The sequence below is a fragment of the Pseudorca crassidens genome, chromosome 12 (assembly GCF_039906515.1).
Source record: "Pseudorca crassidens isolate mPseCra1 chromosome 12, mPseCra1.hap1, whole genome shotgun sequence".
Classification (NCBI taxonomy): Eukaryota; Metazoa; Chordata; class Mammalia; order Artiodactyla; family Delphinidae; genus Pseudorca; species Pseudorca crassidens.
In genome coordinates this window covers 69,602,566-69,626,628 of record NC_090307.1, presented here as the reverse complement: position 1 = coordinate 69,626,628, position 24,063 = coordinate 69,602,566, and the positions used below count along the sequence as shown (strand labels likewise).

At 61.2% G+C, this 24,063-nt stretch overlaps 2 protein-coding genes across 3 annotated transcripts in view; one reads left to right on the top strand and one right to left on the bottom strand.

Annotated features, from left to right (window-relative positions):
- Positions 1-5,911: 5,911 nt before the first annotated feature.
- CABP7 (calcium binding protein 7) lies at positions 5,912-17,434 on the top strand. The gene is made up of 5 exons (XM_067700306.1): positions 5,912-6,103; positions 13,230-13,373; positions 14,255-14,367; positions 14,682-14,835; positions 15,060-17,434. The coding sequence occupies exons 1-5, from the start codon at positions 5,995-5,997 to the stop codon at positions 15,185-15,187; spliced, it is 648 nt and encodes a 215-aa protein (XP_067556407.1). The 5' UTR covers positions 5,912-5,994; the 3' UTR covers positions 15,188-17,434.
- The window catches only part of ZMAT5 (zinc finger matrin-type 5), a 25,606-nt gene continuing 18,074 nt past the window's right edge, over positions 16,532-24,063 (bottom strand). The window contains exons 4-7 of one of the 2 annotated variants that reach the window (XM_067700308.1): positions 23,652-23,732; positions 22,284-22,395; positions 20,758-20,868; positions 16,717-16,935 (exon numbers count right to left, since the gene is read on the bottom strand). In XM_067700308.1, coding sequence (XP_067556409.1) covers positions 20,802-20,868; positions 22,284-22,395; positions 23,652-23,732 — 260 coding nt within the window. In that variant the 3' untranslated portion in view covers positions 16,717-16,935; positions 20,758-20,801. Of the gene's footprint in view, positions 16,936-20,757; positions 20,869-22,283; positions 22,396-23,651; positions 23,733-24,063 lie in introns of both variants that reach the window. The other variant, XM_067700307.1, reaches the window with a different exon arrangement.

The window sequence follows — 24,063 nt, the reverse complement described above, 5'->3', positions numbered from 1 at the left end:
AGGGCTGCCGGTCCCCGGCACCGCAGTGACCCCTCTGAGACACCACAGGAGCAGTGACGGCGAATGTTTGTGCTGTGCCCTGGACCCCGGGCTCAGTGCCTTCCCTGTCATCCTCCTCCTGTGCTCATCCTGAGAAATGGGTACCCTTATTCCCAGGTGAGGCACCAAGACTCTGAAGTCCAACAACTTGCCTGAGGTCGCACTGTTTCTCTCTCCGGTCTGATCCCAGAGGACATGTCATGTGCAGAGGGGGCTGCAGGGCCCTCCCGCGAGGTCTGCACATTTCAGCAGCTCCTTGTTCAAGTGGAAGCTTATGCACGAGCTCTTTATGTCACCCAAAGAAATGCAGAAAAGGAGAGGCACCCTCGTCCCACTCCAGAGACGGCCAGAGCCTGCAAGGAGAGGCAACCTCCTCCCACCCACACCCTTGGCTGGCGCTCGGGCCGGCAGGACTTGGGGCCTCTTCTGGAGGAGCGGCTGCCCTGGGCAAATCGGTCAAGCATCTCATCAGAGGCGACAGACTGAGGCAGGGATCTGGGAGCCCAGAGAAATTAGAAGCTGCCTTGCGCCTGTCTTCTGCCAGCTGCCACAGCTGTCACTCAGGAAGTGGGCCTGAAGCAGGGGCTGGGCCCCTGATGCCCCAGCCAGTCAGCAGCCTGCCCAAAGGGGGAGACCGAGGCCCAAAGGGGAGCAGGGGCAGGGATCGCTGTCATTTCCTGGGATGGACATGACCAAGTTCTTCTCGCCCTTGCCCAGGCTCAGTTTCCCCGACCAAGCCTTCTTCCCTGGAGCAGTGGTTCTAACCCTTGGAAGCTCCTGGGAAGCTTTTTAAAAGTGCCCTTGCCCAGGCCCCAGCCAAGCTGATTCTCTGGGGTGGGGGGGCCTGGGTGGGTGCCTGAGTCTGTCTCTCCCAGGCCAGGTGTTTCGCACTTATTGACATCAAACCCTGCTGCAAGGACTGGAAGCTTCTCTGCTCCTATGGCCATGCCTCCCTCTGCCTGCCAGACCATTTCTGGGCCCAGGGTAGTGTGAGAGCCAGAAAGGGAGGCGCTAAAGGTCCAGCTCTCAGCAACGCGTCCCAGCACTGTGTGTGCTGGACAGGGCACCAGGCACCTGTGTCATCTCATCAGATCCCAGCAGTCCTCGGTCGGGTAGTGGTAGTCAACCCTATCTTACAGAGGAGGAAACTGAGGCAGGACTGGGTGTCACACCCAGGGCACAGAACTGGTAACAGCAGCCGGGTTTCATGCCAGCCACAATGGACTCCAAGTTCAGTGCTCTTTTTCTACCACCAAGCTGATTCTCAAGGAGTAACAAATTTAAGGACTTGTCCCTTTCACCCTGTTTCCCTCTCATGGACTCTGCCTCCTGCTCTGTCCTGTCTACCCCTGTCACCTGTGGGAGCTGGGCATCTAAGGGCTCAGAGAGGGTGCTCAGGGGAAGGCAAGATCAGAGCAGACAGGGGCCTCTGGGTCCTGGCCCGCACCCCTCATGGCTGGGTCTGCCTCTGCAGGTCTATAAATTCCATTATTCATCAAGTGACTGTGAGTTTTCCCGGATTATGAATATTTTATTCATCTCCACACACTGTCCCCAGCGGGTTCTTGGAACAATATTGTTCCCTAGCCAAGGATCAGAGGCCAGAGCCTCTGCCCTCCCTGGATGTGCCCTTCCCCCACCAGCACCTCCCTGCCTCCCCCAGCAGTCCCCAGGTTTGGGCAGGGCTGTGGTCAGTGGCCCCAGCAAAGCCTTGAGCTTGGTGCTTGCCCTCCCTCCATTTTGATATCCTCTTCTGGATAATGGGTTCATGTATTGCCTGTCAGGCCCTCCCGGATCCTTCCACAACTTTACCCAGTATGGCTTGGCCCTGGGCTCTGCCAGTAGCTCTCCCTGGTGCTGAATGTGGGTGGCGACAGGATGCTGGGGAACATGCTGGTTTTGAGATGAGAGGGCTCCAGTCTCTGGCAGGAAGGCAGCCAGCCTCTGGACAGGGTAGTCCCCACTTCTCTCCTCTTGCCTCCCTGCCACTTGGTGGATTCTCCCAGAGTCACAGATGGGGCACCTCTCCTCGGGTTTCCGGCACCCTGAGACAAGGACTAGTGGGGGAAGTCTGTGGAGACCCCTCTCTGGAGGGCCCATGAGTCTCCTGGTGGCACCCAGGGAGTGCAGTGTGATGGCAGCGGCACCTTCCCCAGATGGGGGAGTGACAGACACAATTCACACCCTGTGATCTCACCATCTGCTCCCCTGTGACGTGCAGAGGAGAGGACGGGGCTGCAACGCCGAAGGGCGGCTGGGCTGGTGTGTGATCCTTCGTTCATTCATTCATTCTCTCATTCATTCTTTCAGCAGATGTTCATCCAGCCCCTGCCACTTTCCCAAGCCCAGCCCAGTCCTGCGCCAGGCTCTCGGATCTGGGAGGTGCAGACCCGGACCCTGCCCTCCAGAGCTGAGTGGGGTCCTCACACATCTCTGAGCTTTTGCCCACCCTTGCTCCTCCTCCTGGAGTTCCCTTGACTCGTAGTAAGAGCCACCATGTTCCGTGCCTGAGCACTTCGCGTGCAGGAACTAAGCATTCACTCTGGGGGCTGGATGTGTTCCTATTTAACAGGTGAGTAAGCTGAGGTTCAGAGACACCCAAAGGCACATGTCCAGCTCTGGTTTCTCCACGCAGAGCTCTTACTGCTCATGGCACTGCCTCCTCAACCAAAAGCCCCGTTTCCATGTCCTTCCTCTGTAAAAACTGCCCCCCCGACACCTGCCCTTCAGCAGGCAATGAGCTTCGGCCTTAACCATGCTGCCCAGCCCTCTGGTGCTTGCTCTGTGAGCCCCAGGTACAAGCAGCTCCCCCTCATCCTCTGACTCCCAGCCTGGCTTGCTCGCAGGACCTAGCACCCAGGGGCTGCCCACCGGAGGGCCGAGGAGGTCGATGAAGGTTCCCAGAGGAGGTGGTGTTCCTCTGACCCTGGAAGGGCAGGGAGAGAGCAGCATGGCCCAGAGCCTGGATTCCCATCCCACCCCTACCCAGCTCCTGCCTTGAGCTTGAACCCCAGCTCTATCTCATAACTCTGCATGACCAACCTGGTCCCTTCAGCTCCCTGAATGGGGTTGCCCTTGACCGTGAGTGGGGTGTGGCCAAACTGCCTTCAGAGTCTTAGGGGACTCTGTGCAGGTCATATGCACAGCCCAGGTGTAGCCCAGGTGCAGCTGGTGGCGTGTGGAAGCTCCCTGGACACACAGCCAGCTCCATGGGCCTCCATAAATATGCCTGAGGTCAAGAATGGCCCAAGCAGTGGGTGCACCACGACCTTGGTGCTATAATCTCTTGGTGCTATAAACCTGGAGGGTCCTGTCCCTTTGGCCTGGTGGGAGCCTGTCCCAGGGAGCAGCCTGGTCACAAGATGGTCACAGACCAAGGCTGAGGCCAGGAGGAGGGCCCATGTCTTAGCAGACACCCACACCTTCCCTCAGCACAGACCTGCAGGTAGTGCTAGTCAGGCCCACACAATTGATTTTTGCTTGATTTACTCGGGGACTGTTTCTGCCCGTCCTTTGAAGATTCTCTGCCTGGACAGCACGGCGGGAGCCACAGGGGATGCAACGGGAGCTCCGTCTGGCGAGCGCCAACATGCTGTGTGGCAGCCTCTTGGAAAGTCACCAGGAGCTGGGTTTCCCACCAGCCCCTCAGCAGGTCCCAGCCTACCTTCCCTAGACGTGGGGGTCCTGATTTAGAACTGGCTAGCCACTCAGTAAACACCAAAGGATTGAGCTGCTGTCATTCACACTCCCCATCAGTATGTTGCAGCTATAATTATTATTATTGCATATTCCTTGGGGGGGGGGTTATGCTAATAGTAAACTCCCAAGAGACACAGGGAGGCCCTGCCAGGCACCTCTCATATGTTACATCTCTTCATCTTCACACTGCCCGGGAGGTAGCACTGCCACCCTCACTTCACGAGGGAAACCGAGGCCCCAGGAGGTTAAGGGAGGTGACTAAGTTCCTACAGCAGCAGCCCCAGGTCTGTCTGGCTCCGAGGTCCAGGTTCTTTCTTCCCCATTCCTCTGCTCCAGCAGAAGACCCGAGGGAGCTCAAAGCACTCAGTTTTAAGGGTGGAACGTCAGACCCGGGACTGGTGGACTAGGAGGGCTTCGGGAGGGGCTTTTCTGGGGCCTCACACAGCTCCCAGCCCCAGGTCCTAATGGGCACCCAGCTGGCCCATAGCGGCTGGGGAGACAGACAGACAAACAGCTGGGGTCCTTCCTGGCTTCTCTGCAGGTTGTAGATGCTGCTGGGAGCCGTGTCCACAGCCAAGTCCAAGAAGTGCTGGGGCCCAGGCCTGGCCCAGCCCAGCTCAGCCAAGGCTGGCATCTCTCCCTGAGCCCCTCTCCCCAGGCCATGCGACAGGGCTGTGATTAATCAGCGACAAAAGCAGAAAAACGTAATCAGCCTGGGAAGGGCAGGGCCGTAGAGGGCCGTGGCAATCAGCTTTCCCCTGGGGCCGAGGGCTGATTGGACCAAAGGGGGCAGGGAGGTGGTTCCGATGGGGCCTCAAGGGGCGGGGTCCGCAGCTGGGGCCATGGCGAGGCCAGAGGGTCAATCCCTCCTTCATAAATATGCATGGCGTCTGCGAACACAGGCCCACACCCAGGGGCCCGCACACTGTCCCCCACCTGCCCACGGGTTCCTGCCCTCCCCTCCCAGCTTACAACCTTGGCACACACAGGTGTCCACACACACTCCCAACATGCGTTCATCTGCGTGTGGACTCGAAAACACATGTACACACCCTCATGGATAACGGATATATGCACAGGCATACTGCTCCCACGAACACCTGACCCCTCACTCCACGCGCACACAAGCTCTGGGGCCTGGGAGAGCCCTGCACAAGTATTAGGTCTAACCTGGAGCTATGTGAACTGACAAAGCCTCACACCAGTCCCTACAGGCACCCAGCCACCTCTGTGTCCCGCACTGCCTCTGGGGCCTGGCTCCCTCTCTGCAGGCTGAGCAGTGGTGAGGGCTTGGGAAGGAGGCTCCACTGTTGGAGGCAAGGTCAGGTGCGCGGTCTCAGCCACAGGGCAGGGAAGCCTGCCCCAGAGCTGTCCCCAGCTCCTGCCTGCCGGCCCTGCCCCATGACCTTGGTCAACGCCCTTCTCTCTCAGCCTCAGTTTCCCCACTTTGGAGCCTCTCCTGGCGCCAACACTGTGTGATTCTCTTCGAGGACCCAGGCGCCTGGGGCAGACCTCCCCTCGCTGCCAGTTATCTGGTCCTCAGTTCCTAGCTCTCAGTTCATGGGGGTGGGGGCCAGCCAAGGGGCTGGAAGGGCCCCACCCCCACCTTAATTTAATCCTGGTGGCTGCGGACTTGGTTTGTATGGGCGCTGGGGGGGCAAGTTATCCTCCTCAGGGAGAAAGGGGAGCCCGGGACAAAAGGGAGAAGGAATCCCCGGCGGGCGACGGGCGGCCGCACAGGGGCCGGCGGCGGGAAGGGGCGGGCTGGGTTGGTGGGGGGAGCGCGAAGGGGGCGGGCGGCGGGCGGGGGAGGCGGGGAGCGCAGCCAGCGCGGCACAGAGCGAGCGAGCGAGCAGGGGAGGCTGCGAGAACCGGAGCGGCGGGCCGGGCGGCCGCGCCGGCGAGCGGACCAGCGGGCGGCGAGCAGCGCGGAGCGCGCGGGGCACCGAGGAGCGGGAACGGCCGGCGTAGCGCGCAGCGGCCCGAGCGGAGAGGCCCGAGCGGCGCCGCCCCCGCGGCCCCTGCGGGGCCCCGGCCGGGAGCCCGACGAGGGAGGGGACGGCATGGACCGGCGGCCCGGGGCGCGGGGGCGCTAGGCCCCCGGAGGGGCGCCCCCCGCCTCGCCGCCACTGCCGCCGCCGGGCCGCCCTCCGCAGCCGCGCGCCCTGCCCGCTCCAGCCGCCCCCGGGGCCGCCGCCGGCCCATGAGCCCCGACCTCAAAGTTTGCGGCGGGCGGGCGGGCGCGGAGCCTCCAAGATGCCGTTCCACCCGGTGACGGCGGCGTTGATGTACCGGGGCATCTACACCGTGCCCAACCTGCTGTCGGAGCAGCGCCCCGTGGACATCCCTGAGGACGAGCTCGAGGGTGAGTGCCCCGCCGGGACCTCCGCCCGCTGGCCCTCCTACCTGTGCGCCCAGGTGAAGCGCGGTCTAGGGGCGCAGGGGCGGGGGGCTGTCTGCAGGTGCCGCTTGCCAGGTGGGCACTCCAGCGAACAGCTGCGCGGGGAGGCAGGACGAGTTCGCACATCTGGGCGCCGCGGTGGGGGTCGCCAAGGCGGAGGGGCGGCCCAGCCCCTGCCCGCGTGGTCCCCCGCGCTGCGGAAACTTGCCGGGCCCTGCAGCGGGGTCACGGGGCCGCGCAATCCGCGGTGACGGTGCGGCAACGCGGCGGGTTGGGTTGGGGGTCTGAGCTGTGTCCCCTCCGCCGGCCCGGCCAGAGCACCCGCATCTTGATCCCCTCCGCGGCGGCCGCCCGCGGCTCTGCGCTGGCATTGACATTCCGCTCGTGTCGCTTTTAAAATCCAGTCTGCTCGGGCAGCGAGAGAAGGGGAGAGGGCGACTGCCCTGCTCCTGCCGGCTCCCGGGATGCCCGCAGCCCCTCTTACGGCCGTAGCCCCTTCCCTACAGCCCTGCGGGGACCCCCAGCCTGGAGCGCCAGGAAGGCGGCCCGGGAGGTGGTGGCGACAACAAGTGGCCAGATTGGGCGGCTTGGTTGAGATAACCAAGCCTGGTAGGGAAAGGCAGAGAGGCCGGGACCTAAATCTGTCCCCCTGGAGTCCCTCCACCTCTGGACATGAATGGGGACCTTAGGCAGCAGGCTAGGCGAGATCAGAGCAGATGGCAGAGGCCAGGGTCCCTAGACAGAGGCTTCTGAGGAGCGATGAGACCCCTGGGGCCTGCGAGCTCTTTCCCTACTGGGCTAAGGACAGGTGCTCAGGTTTTCCCTCCCCCCAGACCTCCTGGGGTCCCATATGGAGTGGAGTGAGGGACTCTGGGCTGATGGGAGTCTTGGCCCCCTGGGATCTGCTTGTCTGCTGTTGGGGGAGGGGCTGCGATCACCCAGAAGCTGGGCCTCTCTTCAGGTACCTTAGGTCCAGGGGTCTCTGTGATCTGGGACTCAACAGGGCCTTTGGGGGGTGCAGCTGAGACACCAGCGCAGTCAGGGATGATGGTGGGAGCACAAGCCATGGAGAGAGATCCAGCCTCATCCCCCAGCCCTGGAGGGAGCAGATCCTGGGGGAGTCAGATGGGATCAGGGGGAAGATCAAGGGGAGAAGGCAGCTACCCCCACCCCACCCCACCCCCACCCCCGCACTGCACCACAGACTATGAGCCGCCTGCTTCTCAGCAAGTCCCCCCAAAAGCCTCCAGAGGTTGGGAGAGCCATGGAAATGGAGCCTGATGTTTGAGGTGGGCAGGACGGATGGATGGGTGCCGCTACTGGGTCTCTGGCCTTGAATTCCAAAGCCCAAGTCCCTGCCCTGTCTCGGCCGAAGCCCAGGAACAAAAAGTCTCATCCAGGGCTTGGGAAAAGGAGGGAGTATGATGAGGGACAAGAGGGCGGGGATGGGCATAGGCTTCTCTTCCCTAACGCTGTCTTCTCCTGCCCTGGGCCACTGCAAACCTCTACCAGTTTCCCCTCCACAGACCCTCACCCACACCTTCCTCCTGGCTACGCGGGCAAGGGTAAACATTGTCCCCCTACACCGGCAGCTTTCCCCTCATTCCCTCCCCTTGCTCCCAGCACCCCACCATGACCCTGGCAGCCCTGCTATGGGCCTCAGTTGTCCCTCCTCTCCTGATCTCCCAGCCCTGGAGTACAGACCCCAAGGAAGGGGAGAAGCTGAGGAGGCTGGGGTGCAGGGGTGAGCAGGGCACAGGGAGGGCAGTCCAGGGGCAAAGAGGCCGCAGGCTCCCCTTGGACCGCATGGCGGACATGCTGGCAGGAGCCCAGGAACGTTAGTCACCAGCCACACCAAAACGCACTCCCTGCTTCTCTCCTGTCCACTTCTCCTGGGCCCTGTGAAGCAGAAGGACCTGGCACAGGGGGCATCTGAAGGACAGAGCCCTCCCTGGGGTGGGCGGGGGGGGCGTCATGGAGCAAGCAGATGCCTGGTGGCCCCAGCCCATCTCCCGGCCTGCGGGCAGCCATGGATGAAGACAGGAAGTCCTCTGTGATCGGCCCCCTTGTTGGCTGCAGGCACTCTGGAAGCCCTTCTCCTAGGAGACCAAGTCTCTGCAGGCCCCAGTGGGCCTTGAGTGCCAGGGGTGGGTGGGAAGGGTGACCATCCACAGCACAGATCCCCCCTCTACCCCCTCCACCTCCCCAGTACCTCATCAGTGCTCCCGCCCCAGGGTAGTGTGGGTAAGGCCCAGGCTCTTTGCTGGGAGGATGCCCATCACTGGGGGAGCCACACATGCCGAGGAGAGGGAGCCCGGTAGCTTGGGATGAAATGCTACAGACAGTATGTGCCTGCCTGCAGAAATCCAGGGGGTGGTGAGTCCGAGGGGGGAGGAGGACTAGGGAGGGAGGTGGAGAGCACCGGTTAAGGTGAGGGCTTCCTAGCCAAGCAGTGGTGGGTTCGAGTTCTCTGCTCCCTCAATTTATGGAGTGACCTTGGGCAATCACTTGCCTCTCTTGCCTCGGTTTCTCCATCTGTAAAAGGGGGTTGACATTGCCCCTCCCCAGGGCTGCCAGTGACAGAGGATGTGATGAAAGTGCTCAGCACAGGGCCTGGCATGCAGTGGGGACTCGGGGACCGGGACGCAGTAGCAGGGAGGCTGAGGGGTGGGGGTCAGGGAAGGCCCATGAGGAAGGAACACGGGATATGCAAGGGGGCCAGGCCAGAAAGGCAGGCTGGGGGAGAGGGTGGGTGGAAATGGCCTTGAAGGTCTGGCAGAGGCACCTGGGGACCCCTGGATGGCAGTTGGCAGGGTAGACGTGGCTCGGCAGAGCTGGTCTGGGTCCTCCAGCCTCCCTTGAGGTGGAGGTACAGGATCTCCCAGATTCTCCCTGAGATGCACACAGCAGAGCTCCCCTGGCCTGTGGCAGTGCTGAGGCTGACCCCAGTGGCATCGACGGGCTTGAGCACCTGAGGGTGGGAATTGGGGCAGCTGCAAGCCCTAGACTGGCCCTCCCTCTGAGAGGGGAGGAGGAAGACGGACGGACAGGCAGACAACCACCAGGGCAGAGGTCTGGGCTTGACACTTGACCTGCTCAGTCAGATGGTGGAGCCTGCAATGAGAGTGGCCAAACGGGGGCGTTCGGGGTATGGGGGGGCAGAGGAGTCCCTTTTCCTGCCCCTCTTCTCTGCGAGCCCAGCAGCCGCCTCTGTCAGGCTGGAATCTCAGGGAGGCCAAAGTGCTGGGGTGCGGGGCCAATGCTGCAGAGAGTGGCTGTCGCCGCAGAGGACAGACACTGCCCCCCTCAAAGTGACCTCCAGCCCACGCACCCCCTCTCTGGACTCTGGCTCCCTGACAGTGCTGGCATCCCTTGGGGGCGGTTGGGGATTCAGGCCCTAACGCAGCTTCTTGGGCCGGGGAGGGGATTGAGGGCGTCAGGCTGGAGGTGGCAGGTAGGGACCAGTGTCGGCCCAGAAACCCAGAGGCCCTGCCAGCCCTTGCCTGGGCCAGGCTTCCCCATGCCAACGTGGAGCACGGCAGGCTTTCCCTGGCCTCGTGGGGAGCGAACAGAGTGAGGCTTTCGGGGAAACGTGCCCAGCTGGGATGTGCCGATGGCGGCAGCAGCAACAGGACACCCACCCCACTCTGGGAGCCCCCAGCAGAGTCCAGGCTTCAGAGATGGGGCAAGAGTCACGTTCCCATCTCACAGGCGAGGCTCTTGAGGTTCAGAGAGGGAGGTCACTCGGCTGCTGAGTGGCAAAGCCAGACTTCAAGCCCGGGCCCCCGAGTCTTGGCACCAGCAAACAGGAAGGCCGGCCTGGTGCTTGAAGCTCCCCTAGTCCTCCCTCTCCTTCCGGCTCTGCCAGAACGTCTGGGATGTTCTGATTTATAGCATCGTGTTCTGAGCCAGGCCCAGCCCCAGCCAAGCACTTACATGCTTGATTTTCTTATTTAGTCATTTCCGCAGCCCCATTGTACAGGTGAGCAAACACCCACTCAAAGGCACCCGACCAGGATGTGGGAGAGCTGGGCTCTGACCCTGAATCTGTGTGACTTAGTGCTGATTCTCTGGCCGAGAAGGTGATCCCCGAACTTGGCCTCAGAAATCAGCTGGTGCTGGGTCACAGCTCTGAGCAAGGGCGAGGACACAGAGTAAGACTGAGGTTGTGAGCCAGGCGTGCCAGGGAGGAGTGGCTGAGGCGACACATGAATGAGGAGGTGGCGGTCTTTGGATTGATCTAGTGGTCTTGGAAGGTTAGTCCTGCCTGAGAAAGGGCTGCCCCTGGGCCTGTCGCCTGCCCACGGACCCCAAGATTCACCTGCCCTCCACTGTCTCCTGTGCATTTTCTCAGGACTTTTAGGAGATCAGGGGCTCCAGTTGAAGCAGCCCTGGGCTCTGGGAGCCACACCTGGCCCCTGTCAGTGTGGGAGGGACAGCCTGGACCCCAATTCATTGCAGGGGAGAGCCAGCACCCACTGCAGGTCCAGGGTTTTGCCATCCCACCCTGAGCTCTCCCGACCAAGCACCCAGAAGGATGGGGTGCCTGCCTTGGGTTCCCCAAACCAGCCCCTGACCTGGGTGGGTCTGAGGATGGTTCCCCCACCCCTGACTTCGGCTTGATCCCCCTCCTCTGGGTGGCCCATGGAGTGAGGGGGTCCTTAGGGACTGCACAAGGGGACAAGCGGCATCCTCAGCCTCCCTTTCTGCTTCTTGCCTGCTTGGGGAGTAGAAACCAAACGCCTGCCCTTACTAGGATCATTTGTAAACTAAGGGTAAATGGGCTCTGAGCGATGACCCCACACCAAGTGGAGCATGAACTTCTGGTCAGCTCCTTTGTGTGTGTGCTCCAGATGGGTGGGCTCCCTGAATCAGTCATTCATTCACTTAACCACTTATTAGCAAATGGTTATGCTTGAATGACAGGCACTGTTCCAGGGAGCGGGGACACAGCGGTGAACAAGACTGACCTGGCTCCTGCTCTCATGGCGTCTCATAGTTCACAATCTGATGTGGTCAGGAAGGAATCCTTGGGGGAAGAGTGGGGTCTGTGGGAGCCCAGAGGAGGGCCAGAGTCAGCTGGGGGGGCGGGGGGGGGCTCCAGGGAGGTGATGCCATCCACGCTGGGAACCAGGGATGTATCAGAATTCACCGTGGTGAAGGGAAGAGCATTCCAAGCAAAAGGAGCCTCATATACAAAGGCCTGGAGGTGGAGCAGCCCTGGTGCCCACCATGACTGAGGTGGGCAGAGCCCATGGCTGGGTCAGGAGGCCAACAGTGCCAGCCAGAAACCTAAGTGTGTGTGTGGAGGCCTGGGCAGAGGGTGTGCCTGGCTGCATGGTCAGTGCCCTCCTCTGAACCCAAAGACTCCCAGGTGATTGGAATTCCCTCAGCAGCCTCTGTAACTGCTGGGCCTCTGCTCACACACCTCTGGGGATGGGGAGCTCACTACCTCCTCCGTGGCCCTGGAAAATTCAGGTGGGAGTTGGCCTGGAGTTCCCAGAGTCCAGGGTTTATAGAAGCCTCTGGGCCTGGCCCAGATCTCCCTTCCCAGCTGCTCTCCTGGCCAAGGGGCCACTGGTTAGGAGACCAGGTTCTCAGGACCTGCCTGGGATGGGTAGGGGGTGGTCCAGAGTCAGAGGGTCTGGGGGCCTAGGCAACTCAGGTGTGGCCCACTGACTCTGTCTTGGCCTGCATGTCAACTGGAACCTCCAGGCATTGGCTATAGATGCCAGGTGGGAAGAGCCTGATGAAGTTTGGGGCTTCAGCCCAAGCCACCTTGCCGTGTGGCTTGGGACACATGGCCACCCTCTCTGGGCTATAGTGGGTCCAGCAGAATCAGGGGATGACCCCAAGGTGCAGGATCCCACAGTCAGTTTCAGGGGCTCACAGACCCTCTAGGCCAGGCCTGGGCCAGCCTAACTCCTGCCCTCACCAGAAACAGCCCTGACCCCACACTGGCCACCTAGCCTCTCTGGGCCTCATTTTCCAGGCAGGCAGCGTGGAGCATCTCATCTGTCTCTCCTTCCAAATGCACGCACGCACGCTCGCACGCACGCACGCTCGCACGCACGCACATGAGCTCACCTCTGCCCGCGAATTGAACAAGGAGACCCCCGGGAGCTGGAGCAGAGAGGGTGGGAGTGGGTTGAAATTCACTCCCCATCAAAGGGAAATGTTCTGTAGGACCCTTCTTGGGCTGAGTAACAATGAAGGGACAGCAAACAGAGAAAAAGAGGTGAAAAAAGGGTGAACTGGGGAGAGGTTAGGACCCTTCAACCCTCAACAGTTCCTGGATGTCCTTGGTAAAACCCTTTCATCCTTACACCATTACCGCCCATTTTACTGTGGGTAAGACTGAGGCTGGCCCAAGGCCACTCACTGGGTTGCTTGTTCCCAGGCTCCCAGCCCAGTGCCTTGCTCCCCACCCCTGAGTCACCCAGGTCCTCAGGCCTGTCTCCCCCTCCATACAATGGGGGGGAGTGACCCCCCGCACCTGAGCTGGCCTGAGGCTGCTCCAGCCCTCCTCTCTCTTCCCCCAAACCTTGGGCTCCATCTGGGAGGCAGTCTGCACTGAGCTGTCAGCCCATTAGCCCGGAGCCGCCATTAATGAGTGCTGGCTGGTGTTAAGGAGCTGAGCCTGGGGAGGAAGTGCGATGGGGATGATGGGAGGGGGATGGAGGGGGGGTGGTAGGCAGGGAAGCCTTTGGCAGCTCACAGAAGCAGCCGGCGTCCTCCCCTGCACCGTGGGACCCGTGGTATCGGCCACACGGGGTCGTCGTGAGCACGCCTGGAGAGGCTGTGGGAGCCTGGCACGTGGAGCCGGAGACCCCCGGGGCGGTCTTGTCACTGCCGCGGGGCCTGGGCACCTTTGCTGCCTGCTTGGCCTGCCCTGAGCTCCAGGGAGGCAGCGCTGTAGTGGACTCTTGAGCCACCTGCTAGTTCTCTCTGACCAGACCTTCGGGCTCTAGAGGGGAAGGGGGGATTCTCCATCCCGGTCTCAGGATGTGGCATCTGGGATCCTGGAGGTCTGGGGAGTGGGCTGTCGGGGACAGGAGTGAGGTCTTGACCTGCTCTGCTCCTCCCACAGAGATCCGAGAGGCCTTCAAAGTCTTCGACCGCGATGGCAATGGCTTCATCTCCAAGCAGGAGCTGGGCACGGCCATGCGCTCCCTGGGATACATGCCCAACGAGGTGGAGCTGGAGGTTATCATCCAGCGGCTGGACATGGATGGTGAGCCCTGCCCCCTGGCTGTTTCCTCACCCCTCACCTGGTGGTGGGGGGCAAGTCTGGGGCCTGAGCCCATAGGGGGCCTCTCACTCTCCCCACTCCCAGCCAGCCTTCCAAGCCCATGGCTTGGGTTTGCAGCTAGGTCTGGCCCCATTTCTCAGCCTGGAGAATTGAGGCTAGAGAGCGTGACAGCCCTAGCCATACCCAAAGGTTGGAGATTCTGCCCCTCTCACTCTGTGTTCCAAGAAATTTTTTTTTTTTTATTTTTTTTTATTTTTTTGCGGTTCGCGGGCCTCTCACTGCTGTGGCCTCTCCCGTTGCGGAGCCAAGAAATTTTTAAAGTACAGGAAAGCAGAACGGATATACTAAATACCCCATTTCCCATCACCAAAAATAAAAAATCAATTTAGTTGTAAATATTTGCCACCTGGCATTTAATCAAGGAAAAACTCATAAGAACCAGTAATGCCCAGTGCCCTCCGCTCATCCTCCTCTGGCTGCCTCCCCCACCTCATCTCCACCCAGAGAGCAGGTGATGACCTGGGCAGGCGGTCCCCCATCCTGAGCTTCATTTCCTGTCTGTGTGGTGGGGAGGATGTCCGGCCCCACCCCTGCTCCGGGACAGCAGCAAGGTGCTGGGAAGCCATGTAGGGTTCAGAGGGAAACGCGTCTCCCACACGCAAGGCCTGCTCAGGGCCCACCTGCTGTGCGCCCCCCCACACTCCCCACCTTGTCAGGTGGGGCCTTAGCACACTTGGTGGCTTCAGCATCAGCCCAGAGACTGGCACATCAGGCTTTGAGGAGGGGACCTGCCTGAGGTCCCATGGTGGCCCAAGGTGCCCAGGTGCAGCCTCACCAGCTGACTGGAACTGTGCCCGCTCTAGGTGATGGCCAAGTGGACTTCGAGGAGTTTGTGACCCTTCTGGGACCCAAGCTCTCCACCTCGGGGATCCCAGAGAAATTCCACGGCACTGACTTCGACACTGTCTTCTGGAAGGTACTCCCTGGCTGATTGGGACCCAGGGCTGTGTGCACAGTGAAGGGCTGTACTGGGCCAGTGAAGGGTCGGGCCCACACCATAAAGGGGGGGATGACACCCCCAGGCTCTTTCCACTGGACGTCTTGTCTCCCAGCGGGCCATGGGGTTCCCTGGGGAGGCTGGTGTTGGTCGAGGACTCAGAGAATGGAGTGAGTGGTTCCCAGCCCTCCAGAATCTGGAGGCTTGTCCCTGGCTTGTGTGGCTGCAGGTGCTGGGCGGGGGGGACTGTGGTGGTGCTGGTGGCCAGAGCGCTGTGTCTCCCCCCACCCAAGTGTGACATGCAAAAGCTGACCGTGGACGAGCTGAAGCGGCTGCTCTACGACACCTTCTGTGAGCACCTGTCCATGAAGGATATTGAGAACATCATCATGACGGAGGAGGAGAGCCACCTAGGCACAGCAGAGGAGTGCCCCGTGGACGTGGAGAGTGAGTGACCCACCCCGGGACCCCACGGGCGGGCCAACTGCTCGGGCAGGGGAGGAACCAGGGGCTTGCAGAGGGGGGCTGGGGGCCTCCTTGCCTGCCCCAAACCTTGCATCCCCGTGTGCCCCGCGGGACGAGCCCATGTGCAGAAGGGCAGACAGCCCCTGAGTCCGTCACTTGGCTGTCCCCTTCTCTCTCTGGTGCTCCCCGGTGGCGGGTGGCCACAGCCTGCTCCAACCAGCAGATCCGTCAGACGTGCGTGCGCAAGAGCCTGATCTGCGCCTTCGCCATCGCCTTCATCATCAGCGTCATGCTCATCGCAGCCAACCAGGTGCTGCGCAGCGGCATGAAATAGGCGCCACCTGGGCGCTCCATGGGGCGCACGGTGCGTGGGGCCCCCTCCACACCCACCGCCGTCCACAGTCCTCTCCCTCCACCAACTCCCTGGGCCACCACCGCGTGTACTTCAGGGCCTGGGCGTCCAGCGGCACCACCCCGCCCGCCCCACAGGCCTTGCATGGAGCTGTGGCCCAGCTGCAGAGGGCCTGGTGGTGGCTCTGAGGACGGCCCTGGCCCTGGCCCTGCCTGCACCCTGCCCTGCCCCACCCTGGCCTGTATGTAGCACTAACTTTTCTCGCTGTGCAGGGGCTCCTGGGAAATTAAGGAGGAATTTATACAGGGCCCAGTAGCTGCAGGTCCCTTGGGCAGGAGGAGGCATTGTGTGCCCAGGGCCACATAGCCAACCCAACCCTGGTCCCTCAGGTCTGCCCAGGGCCATGGAGGGGAGTGCAGGGGACAGAAAGCCTCCTGCTGGAGGGCAACATGAGGCTGGGGTCTCCTGGGCCCTTCTCCCTGGCATGGCCTGAGGAAGCCCCCGGCCTTCTGCTGAATCCCTTCCTCTGACCTTCCTTAGACTCAAACCCAGCCCTCCTCCACACACCCACTAGGGCTAGAGAATCAGCCCATTTCAAAGATGAGGACCCTGAGGCTCAGAAGGCTCCCAGATTTGGCCTCAGTTCCCCCATCAATGGTGATTTTTAGGCAGGGCAGAAGCTCACAGAAGATGGAGCATCTGAGGTGGCCCAGCTGCCACCTCATGCATTGGGCCCCCCACCAGAGGCCCAGTGACCTGAGGGCCACATTGCCCACGAGCACCCCAGCACAGTGGAGTGCAGTGGAGGCAGGAAGCAGAGTTGGGGCCCAGAGGCTGCGAACCCTCTGAGCAACCTATGTGGTCTCCCTACCGACTGGGGGGCTCCTCCAGGGCAGAAGCCACCCCTGGTGTCAGTGCCAGGAAGTTCAGCCAGGCCACTCTCCCAAGCTCAGGGCCCGTCCTCCTGGGTCGCCCACTTCTCCACACCATCCAGGCTGGAGACCCGGCTCCCATCCCTGCCCAAGCTGTGCCATCTCACGGTTGGGCACCAGCTCAGCACGGGCTGATGTGGGGGCCAGGACGGCAGACTGAGTCCTCAGCTCTCCTCCCCAGATCTGGGGCTACTGCGCGCCTGGGCGAGTCACAGCCACACTGGCTGCCCCCTGCCCGGCTGTGCTGAGCCTCTGCCAGCTCCCAAGGGAGAAGGGCAGCAGGCACCGGTCACCCTGGAGAGGACCTCACCTCACTCCAGCCCTGCCCATCATCTGACCCAGGGCCAGAGCACGGAGCTGAGGGCGCCAGGCAAGGGGCAAGAGCAGCCGCACGATGGTGGTGACAGACTTTCTTTATAAACATCTGGAAGGAAGTCTTCTCAAGATGTCCCGTTGGGGTGGGGGGTGGTGGAGCTGCCTGGCTCAGAGCCAGGACCAGGGCTGCACCTGGTTGGGGAGGACTTGGGCCTCAGAGAGGTCAGGCCAGGCCCGGTCTTTAGTTTCAGATGCTCCATGGGGTGCAGCAGGAGGGGGCCTGGGTGTCCCCCATACAAGCCCTTATCTTTATTGTGGCTGATTGGAGGGCTGACTAGGCAGGGATAAGGGACTCAGCCCCACTGGACGCTGGGCTGCAGGGGCCAGCCCCCAGGCGGGGGTGCCCGCAGGGATGGAGGAAGCTCCTGGACTGGTGGCCAGCCCACCGGGTACTGGAAGACGGTGGCTCTGATGGGTTCAGCCCTAGAGGGAAAGAAAAGAACAGAGAATTAGTGTGGAGCACAGCTCAGGCCCAGGCGGGGGCACCCCTCTCCAGCTCACCCTCCCCACCACCCCAGCTGTGGGCAGGGGCAGCTGCCTGTATCACCTTTCTGGAAGGCAGAGTCTCAGAAACACGCAGACCCTTTGAGCCAGCCACCTCACCTCTAGGATTGAGCGCAAGGAAATAGGGGGGCTGTGGGCAGAGACTGAGCTATAAGAAATGGAAATAACCTAAGTGTCCACCTCTGGGGGACTAATTAAATATATATGCACGTCCACAGCAGAGAATGCTATGCAGCCTGCGTGAGAATTAAGGCAAACTTATATGCACTGACGAGGAAAGGTGTCATGATGTATAATACTGTGTGAGTAGGGAGAAAAAGCAGCTTATAAAATAATGTATATAGCATGATACTATTTTTGTTTAAAGATATATAGCATATATAAATGCATAAAAAAAAACCTGGAAGACACAGCAAAATGTTAACAGTGGTTCTATCTGAGCGGTGCAATTATGGGTGATTTTTTTTTACTTCTTTATACTTTTCAAGAAAGTTTTTCAAGCACGCAAGACTTTGAAATGAGAAAAAAATATTGTCTAAAAATTTTTTAAAAGCCTTATTTCTCATGCTACTTACTCCCCTTCCCCTTAAGGTCCACCGCCCCAGGAGCCACCTCCTAAGGCCCGGGGCCTATCTGAAGCACCCACCCTGTGTGCTCAGCCCGGGGTGGCCCTGTCCTAAGGGAGCCGCTGAGGCGCACAGGCGGCCTCCCCACCAACTGCTCCACATTCCGATCCTTCTGGACTCGACCCCCACTCAGACTGCCGCTCCAGGGCTGCTCTGCCCCTCAGGCTACCTTGAACTCACTTGGGAGCTCACGTCGCCCCTGTAGGACTGGAGCTCTCCAAGGGGGAGAGACCAGGGGATGGGGTGGCGTCCATCTGCTCCCGCAGTGCCCAGAGCCGGGCCTGGCACAGGGAGCCACCCAGTGAATGCTTGCTGATGACAAACAGCCATGCTGAGCGCTATTACTGCCTGGATACTTCTCTGGGCCAGACAGCACAGCCGAGAGGAACCTCAAGAATCCTTACTGAACCCCATTTTGTAGATGAGGCACTGAGGTGCACGGAATCAGCCCAAACGACACAGTCTAGAATGGGGGGGTGAGAGGCCGGAATGCCACCTACACGTGGACCCCAGATGTTGGCCCCTCATGCTTCTGCCCCCAGCCCAGCCCAGCCCAGCCCACCCCCAGGTCCCACTTTCAGTGAAGGTGAGGCCCTGGCAGGCTCAGGGGCCCAGTGGCCAGGCCTCTGCAGGACGGGAGCGTCCCAGGCCACTGAGAGGTTTGAAGCCTCGACCAGCCACCCCTCCTGGGCCTGACCTGCTGTCGGACCCAGAGCAAGGGCTTCAGGCAGCCCCGGTGCAGCCTCTGCGGCCTCCCGTGGTGCGAGGACAGGGGAATCCCTGCTCGGCAGCCTGCTGCCCACTGGAAAGCACAGAAAGCGGCTCCCAGCATGATTTATGGTGCCGGGGAGATTTTATAAACTCCACCAGGCGCAGAGAAGGGTGGGAATGGAGGAGGCTCCGCAGTTGCTGGAAGGGAGAGCCCCAGCTGCCAGCCAAGCCCCGGCTCCCCGTGGGGCTGGGGTGACCGCAGTTCTCCTGAGAGGGTGTGATCCATCGGGGAGCCCCTTCTTGTGAGCCTCAGGCCCTTCCTCTAGGACACGGGTCAGACTCCCGGGCAGCTGAGGCCTCCCGCCAGGAGAAGGGTGCGTTCCCCGGGCCTCAGACATGCGGGCCCTGAGGCCTTGGAGCACACCCCTCCAGTCTGCACAGAGCAGATGGGGACACAGGTGCGTAGGACTGTGCTCGTGGCTTCCCTCTTGGCCTGTCTGCCCCGTCACAGGGACAGGGCAGCTCTCTTTCACCTGTCCCCAGCTATGGTCCTAATTAGAAGGAGAGAGTCTTAGGGAGGCACCTGGGCCAGAACAGTAGCACCAGCCCTGAGAGGGGTGCAAAGGGGAAGATTAAGACGGTTAAAGTCACAACCTGAAGAGCCAACAGTGGAAAGCAGGGGCGAGCACTGGCCTCGCAGGGATCAGCCTGCTCACCTGAGGCTGGCCCCTCCCTCCCCCTACTGTCTGCTCCCAGCAGGTGCCTCAGGGTCGGTCTGCTGGGGCACGGGGGGGTGGGGGGGGTGGGGGGGTGAGGGGTGGGACAATGCACCAGGCTGGGGCCCCATTGAGCCTCCATCTCCCCTTTACAAGGATGGTTAGCCTGGCTCACCTTGAGGGCTCCGCTCAGCCTGTGAGGTCAGAGCCCTCGGGTCTGGGTGGCCCCAGGTGGGCCAGGCAGCCATCTCTGCCCTGTGTCCTGGGGGGAGGACACAGACACCCAGAGAGGAAGAGGGGCCACCAGACCCGTCCCCACGAGGCGCCCACGGCACTAATACTCAGGAATAGTCCTGCAGGCCGGGACCCTGCTCCCCCAAATGCTCTCTCATGCAGCCAACATGTCCTGGGTCTGCACCAGGCTGATGACAGTGTGAGCTCAGGGCCGTGAGCGGGAGGCCCGGGGGTGGAAGGGGAGAAAGGGGAGATGTCTCAGCTAAAGCCTGAAGGATGAGTCTGACTTTGCCAGGCAGACGTGGTGGTGGTGGGGCAGTTCCAGGCAGAGGAAATAGTGTGCACAAGGTGCCCGCAAATCAGAAACGCCCCACCACACCTAACCAGCTGCCAGGCGTCCGGCGGGACTGACAAAGAGGCCAGATGGGAGAGGTGAGAAGGTGACCCTCAAGGGCCGTGGAGGCGGCAGGGAAGTTCTCCGGGGCCCTGCAAACTGGGCTGTGGAGTCCGGGTCCCCCCGACGGGGAGGAAGCCCAGGAGGGTTTCAGCAGGGCCGGGGCCAGGGAGTGTTCTAGAAGCTGGTTGGGGCTGTTGTGTGGAGGATGGACTGGAGGAGCAGAGGCAGGTAGGAGACCAGGAAGGGCTGCCGTGACGTCTAGGAGAGCCAGGGTGGGTGAAGGGCAGAGAGGGCACTGTTGCCACAGGGCTGCCTTGATGGTAGACTCAGGGAACAGAGAGAGGCAGCCTCCTGGCTGCAATCCACCCCCCTGACCCCGCGGAGTGGGGGCCAGGGACGCAAGGGCAGAGCCCAAAGCCTGTGGGCTGCAGGGGGTGGGTATCATTTTTCATGAGACCAACCTGAGGGGAGACGGCTGAGGAAGACCGAGGCTGTGATGGCAAAAGCAATGATAAATGGTCACCTCCCTCCTAACAACCTCCTTTTCTCAAGGCTGGACTGGCCTGCTCTGCCCAGGGAGTAATTCATTTTGGCCCCAAGCCCTCAGGAGGCAGGTGGACTTGTGCAAAGGCACAGAGAACAAGTGGAAAAGCAGGTCCCCTGGAAGGGGCCAGGTTGGGTGGTCAGCGGGAGAGGAGCCCAGGGGATAGGGTTCAGCCTAGGGTGGTCCCCAGCGGCAAGCTCTATTCCAGTCACTGCCATCCCAGCAGCCGGCTACTGCCACTACCACTGCAGACTTCCGGCTTCAGTGGCCAACCACTGCACTGGCCCTTGGCCAGCCCTAGACCTGGTAACAGAAGTGGCCCAGGGTCCAAAGCCAGGGCAGGGACCTAAGCTCTCTCTCAAGTGACAGCTGAGTGCTGCTAAGGGTAGTAGGTGTGTGACCAAGGCAGTCACAACCTCCTGGAGGGGAAGAGATTCCTCAGCTACAAACCGGGGGCACCAACCCCCCTAAAGGCCGGGGCTGAGTGCCGGGCACACCACAGCACCAACACACCTGATTATCACGTGGTCACCACTCTTCCTGCGACTCTGGGCCCGTCATTCAGCCTCAGTTTCTCCATCTTGTGCCCTAGTCCTCTGAGTCTCATGGTCACAGGCACGCTGCCTTAGAGAGCACAGGGACACATCTATCCCTAGGAAGGGACTTCAGGGCACCCATCTCTACCCACCCCCACGCCCCCTCAGCCCAGCCACAGGGTCTCCCTGAGCCCTCGGCACAAGCCCAGGGGGTGCCCAGGCCTCTGGGGCTCACTCCCAGCAGAGGAACCATGGTGGCGGAGCAGGGAGGCAGCTGGGTCCAGGGAGTGGGGGAGCGGGGAAGCCCCCAGAGTTCTCTGAGTGGCCTCAGCCCCGAGCTGGGGTGCAGGACATGGGTCCCTGGACCAGTCCCGAGGGAGGTGCCCACACTACCAAGATCACAACCACTTCTGACAGGACCAGACGGAAGGGATGTCACATTCCAACACAGGAGTCATGACTGTACTATATATTTTCAAGGTCGGAGGACAAACTGGGCACAGATTTAAAAACAATTAAAGTTAATTTTAAAATAGCTTAACAAGCTCTCCTCACTGAGGCACGGAGAAGGCAAGAAGCTTGGCCCTCATCTCCTGGCGGAGCCTCAAGGGAAGCCTCACCTCTCCCACAGACTGTCCCAGCCAGGCTGCTATCCCATGAGGCCACCGGGTCCCAGTGCAGGACAGGAAAGGAGGCAGCCCAGCACGGGGTGACTTTACCAAGTCAGGCAGGTCACAGGCACATCCTTTAGCCCTTTTCCTCCCTTCTCTCTCTTTCAATACCTGGTAGAAGACCCCAGGAGCCCTGGCTTTGGTCTTGGCTGTGACCTTGAAGAGGAGAACCTGGGACGGCACACAGCACACACCTGTGGGCTCCTGACCCAGGGTGCTCCCCATACAAGGGGTAAAGCGCACCCTGTCCACTTATGAGCGTCCTGAGTGCTGGGCCCAGGCAGCAGCTGGGCCAGCCCCACCCCAGCCCCCTCCTCGAGGAGGCAGTGGGACAATGACAAAGAGCCTGTCACATGCCTGTGCAATCCCAGCTGTGCCTGCTCCGAGCTGTGTGCCCTTGGACAAGTCACATCATCCCATGAGCCTCACTTCCCCTTCTGCAGGGTCGGAGCAACCATGCCTACCTGGCAGGGCCTAGAGGGGACAGTGTGGTGACTGGCTTTCTGGGGCCTCAGTAACCACAGTCAGGCCTCTCCCTCTGGCAATGGACTTGGTAATGTGGAGTCAAGCTGGCTTGGCCACCTGCCCCCTTCAGCCACTGCAGACTCCACTAAGGCAGGGGGATGAGGCCTAGGCCAGGAACCTTCAGGCAAGTGCCCTTCAGCCTCTGGCCAGGGCTTGGGGACCCAAGAGCTCCCGATGTGGCCCCCACCTGAGGAGTCCTTTGGGGGCACCTGTGTCTGGTCCCTGGGAAGTTCGTAGAGACAAGGGCAAGCTGGCTGGGGTCTTGCAACTGGAGGGCATGGGAGAAGTGGACCCACAGGGCCTGTACCTGCTGCTTGGGGCCGAGCTCAGCTGCTGGGCTCTCTTCTCCAGCCAGTCCTCCACGTGGACCTCAGGGAGCTCGGTGACGTCTAGTGGCCACTCCCTGGCCCACCTCTCCTCTGTGGGGATAGAGAGACAAGCAACTGAAGGGCATACTCACCCCCATCTGAACCCCACACTCTCACAAAGCAGCTGGAACCTTCCAGAGGCGGGGGGGTAGGCACGGGCTGGGAGGCCAGGAGCAGGTCCTCTGGCCTGTCCCCATCCTGCAGCCACCTCCCCAGGTAGCCCCTCTGGGCCTCACTCTGCTTCCCCATGAAGTGAAGGCAAAACACTGGCTGCCTCCCAAGCTTTTTGGAGTTGGACACAGGACAGTTGAGAGCCTGGTCCTCAGGAGGGGTCCAAACCTGGGGTCAGGGAGGCAGTGTGGGCTGCAGAACAGGGCAAAGCCTGCGCTCTCCCACCACGAGTCAAAGGCTCTGAGAGACCATGGCTGGAAGAGCTGGAGATACAGCTGTCACCAGGACTCGCTGGCCTGGCCCATAAGGCCTCACTTCCACCCTGGGAAAGCTCCTAGAAACCTGTGTTTGTGGCAGGGCTGCTGCTACACTGTCATCAGATCCCCAGGGCAGGGCACTGCCCACAGGGTCTGACTGGTCGGAGGGGAGTGAGGCCTATTGGTGGATGAGGGTGAAGGCCAGGCCACCCCAGACGCTCGCTGGCTGCCCGAGGCCACGTGGACAGAGGAGCCGCACTGGATGGGGGCTCACATGAGGCTCAGTTTCTCCATCCATTCAGTGAGGGGCTGCATGCGAAGATCGATAAAGACCATCTAAGTGGGAATTTCCTTATCTCTAATTGGAGCAGTAGGAAGTGAATTTCCCAAAGGCAGACATGCCAGTTTCCAGAGGGAAGCTGAACTTGCCCTTCCCTGTAGTCCCCAGGCCTGAGCATCCTGAGGGCAGGGGAGGTGCTCTCTTTATCCCCTTGTCCCCAGAGCGCAGTGGGGGATCTGCCAGCGGCCGAATAGGGGCTCCAAACACGTTGCCTGATTGAGGAAGGGAGGGTGGGTGTACATGAATGAATGCCAGGCTAGCAGGGCCCAGGTGGGGCTGAGGCACACCCTCGGGACTCCTGGACAGGAAGCCATGCGTGTCACTTTAAACCCAGCCAGGCACATGGATGGGAGCTCCCTGGCTCCTTCCCCACTCATGCCTGGGGTGGTTTGAAAGCAGTTCCTGATGCCCTGGATAGCCCTCAGCCTACCCCACATGGCAGCCACAGAAGAGGGGGAAGGGGGGAGACACAGGGCAGCATTCCCCTACATCCCCCCAGCACCCACCCCTGCCCAGCCCAGGGTCCCAGTGAAACGCACCCTCCACCTGCATACTCAGGTCCTGCAGGTCTCGCTCTGACATGTGGGAAAATCTGCAGTTGGAGCCAAAGTCGCACTGGCCTGCAACAGGAGGAGAGAGTCACTTGCTGCCCGGGATGGACTCCTACCATTGAGCTGAAGGGCAGCCTGATGAGGGGCCACCAGAGTTTTAGGGGCAGGGTGTTAGGGACTAAGGAGTAGCAACTCCAGCCCTGAGGAAGAAGCTGGACTCTCTCTGGCCCAGCCATAAGAGCAGCCAGCATGGCCTGTCTGGTCCACTAGGCCCTGCTCACAGCCCTTCCCTGGCCGGGGACCAAAGTCCACTGAAGCCTTTCATGATTGGGTTCCATAAGCCTCTGCAGGCTTGTCTCCTGTTACCTCCCCTTGCCCTGGCCCGTAGCCCCGACTAACT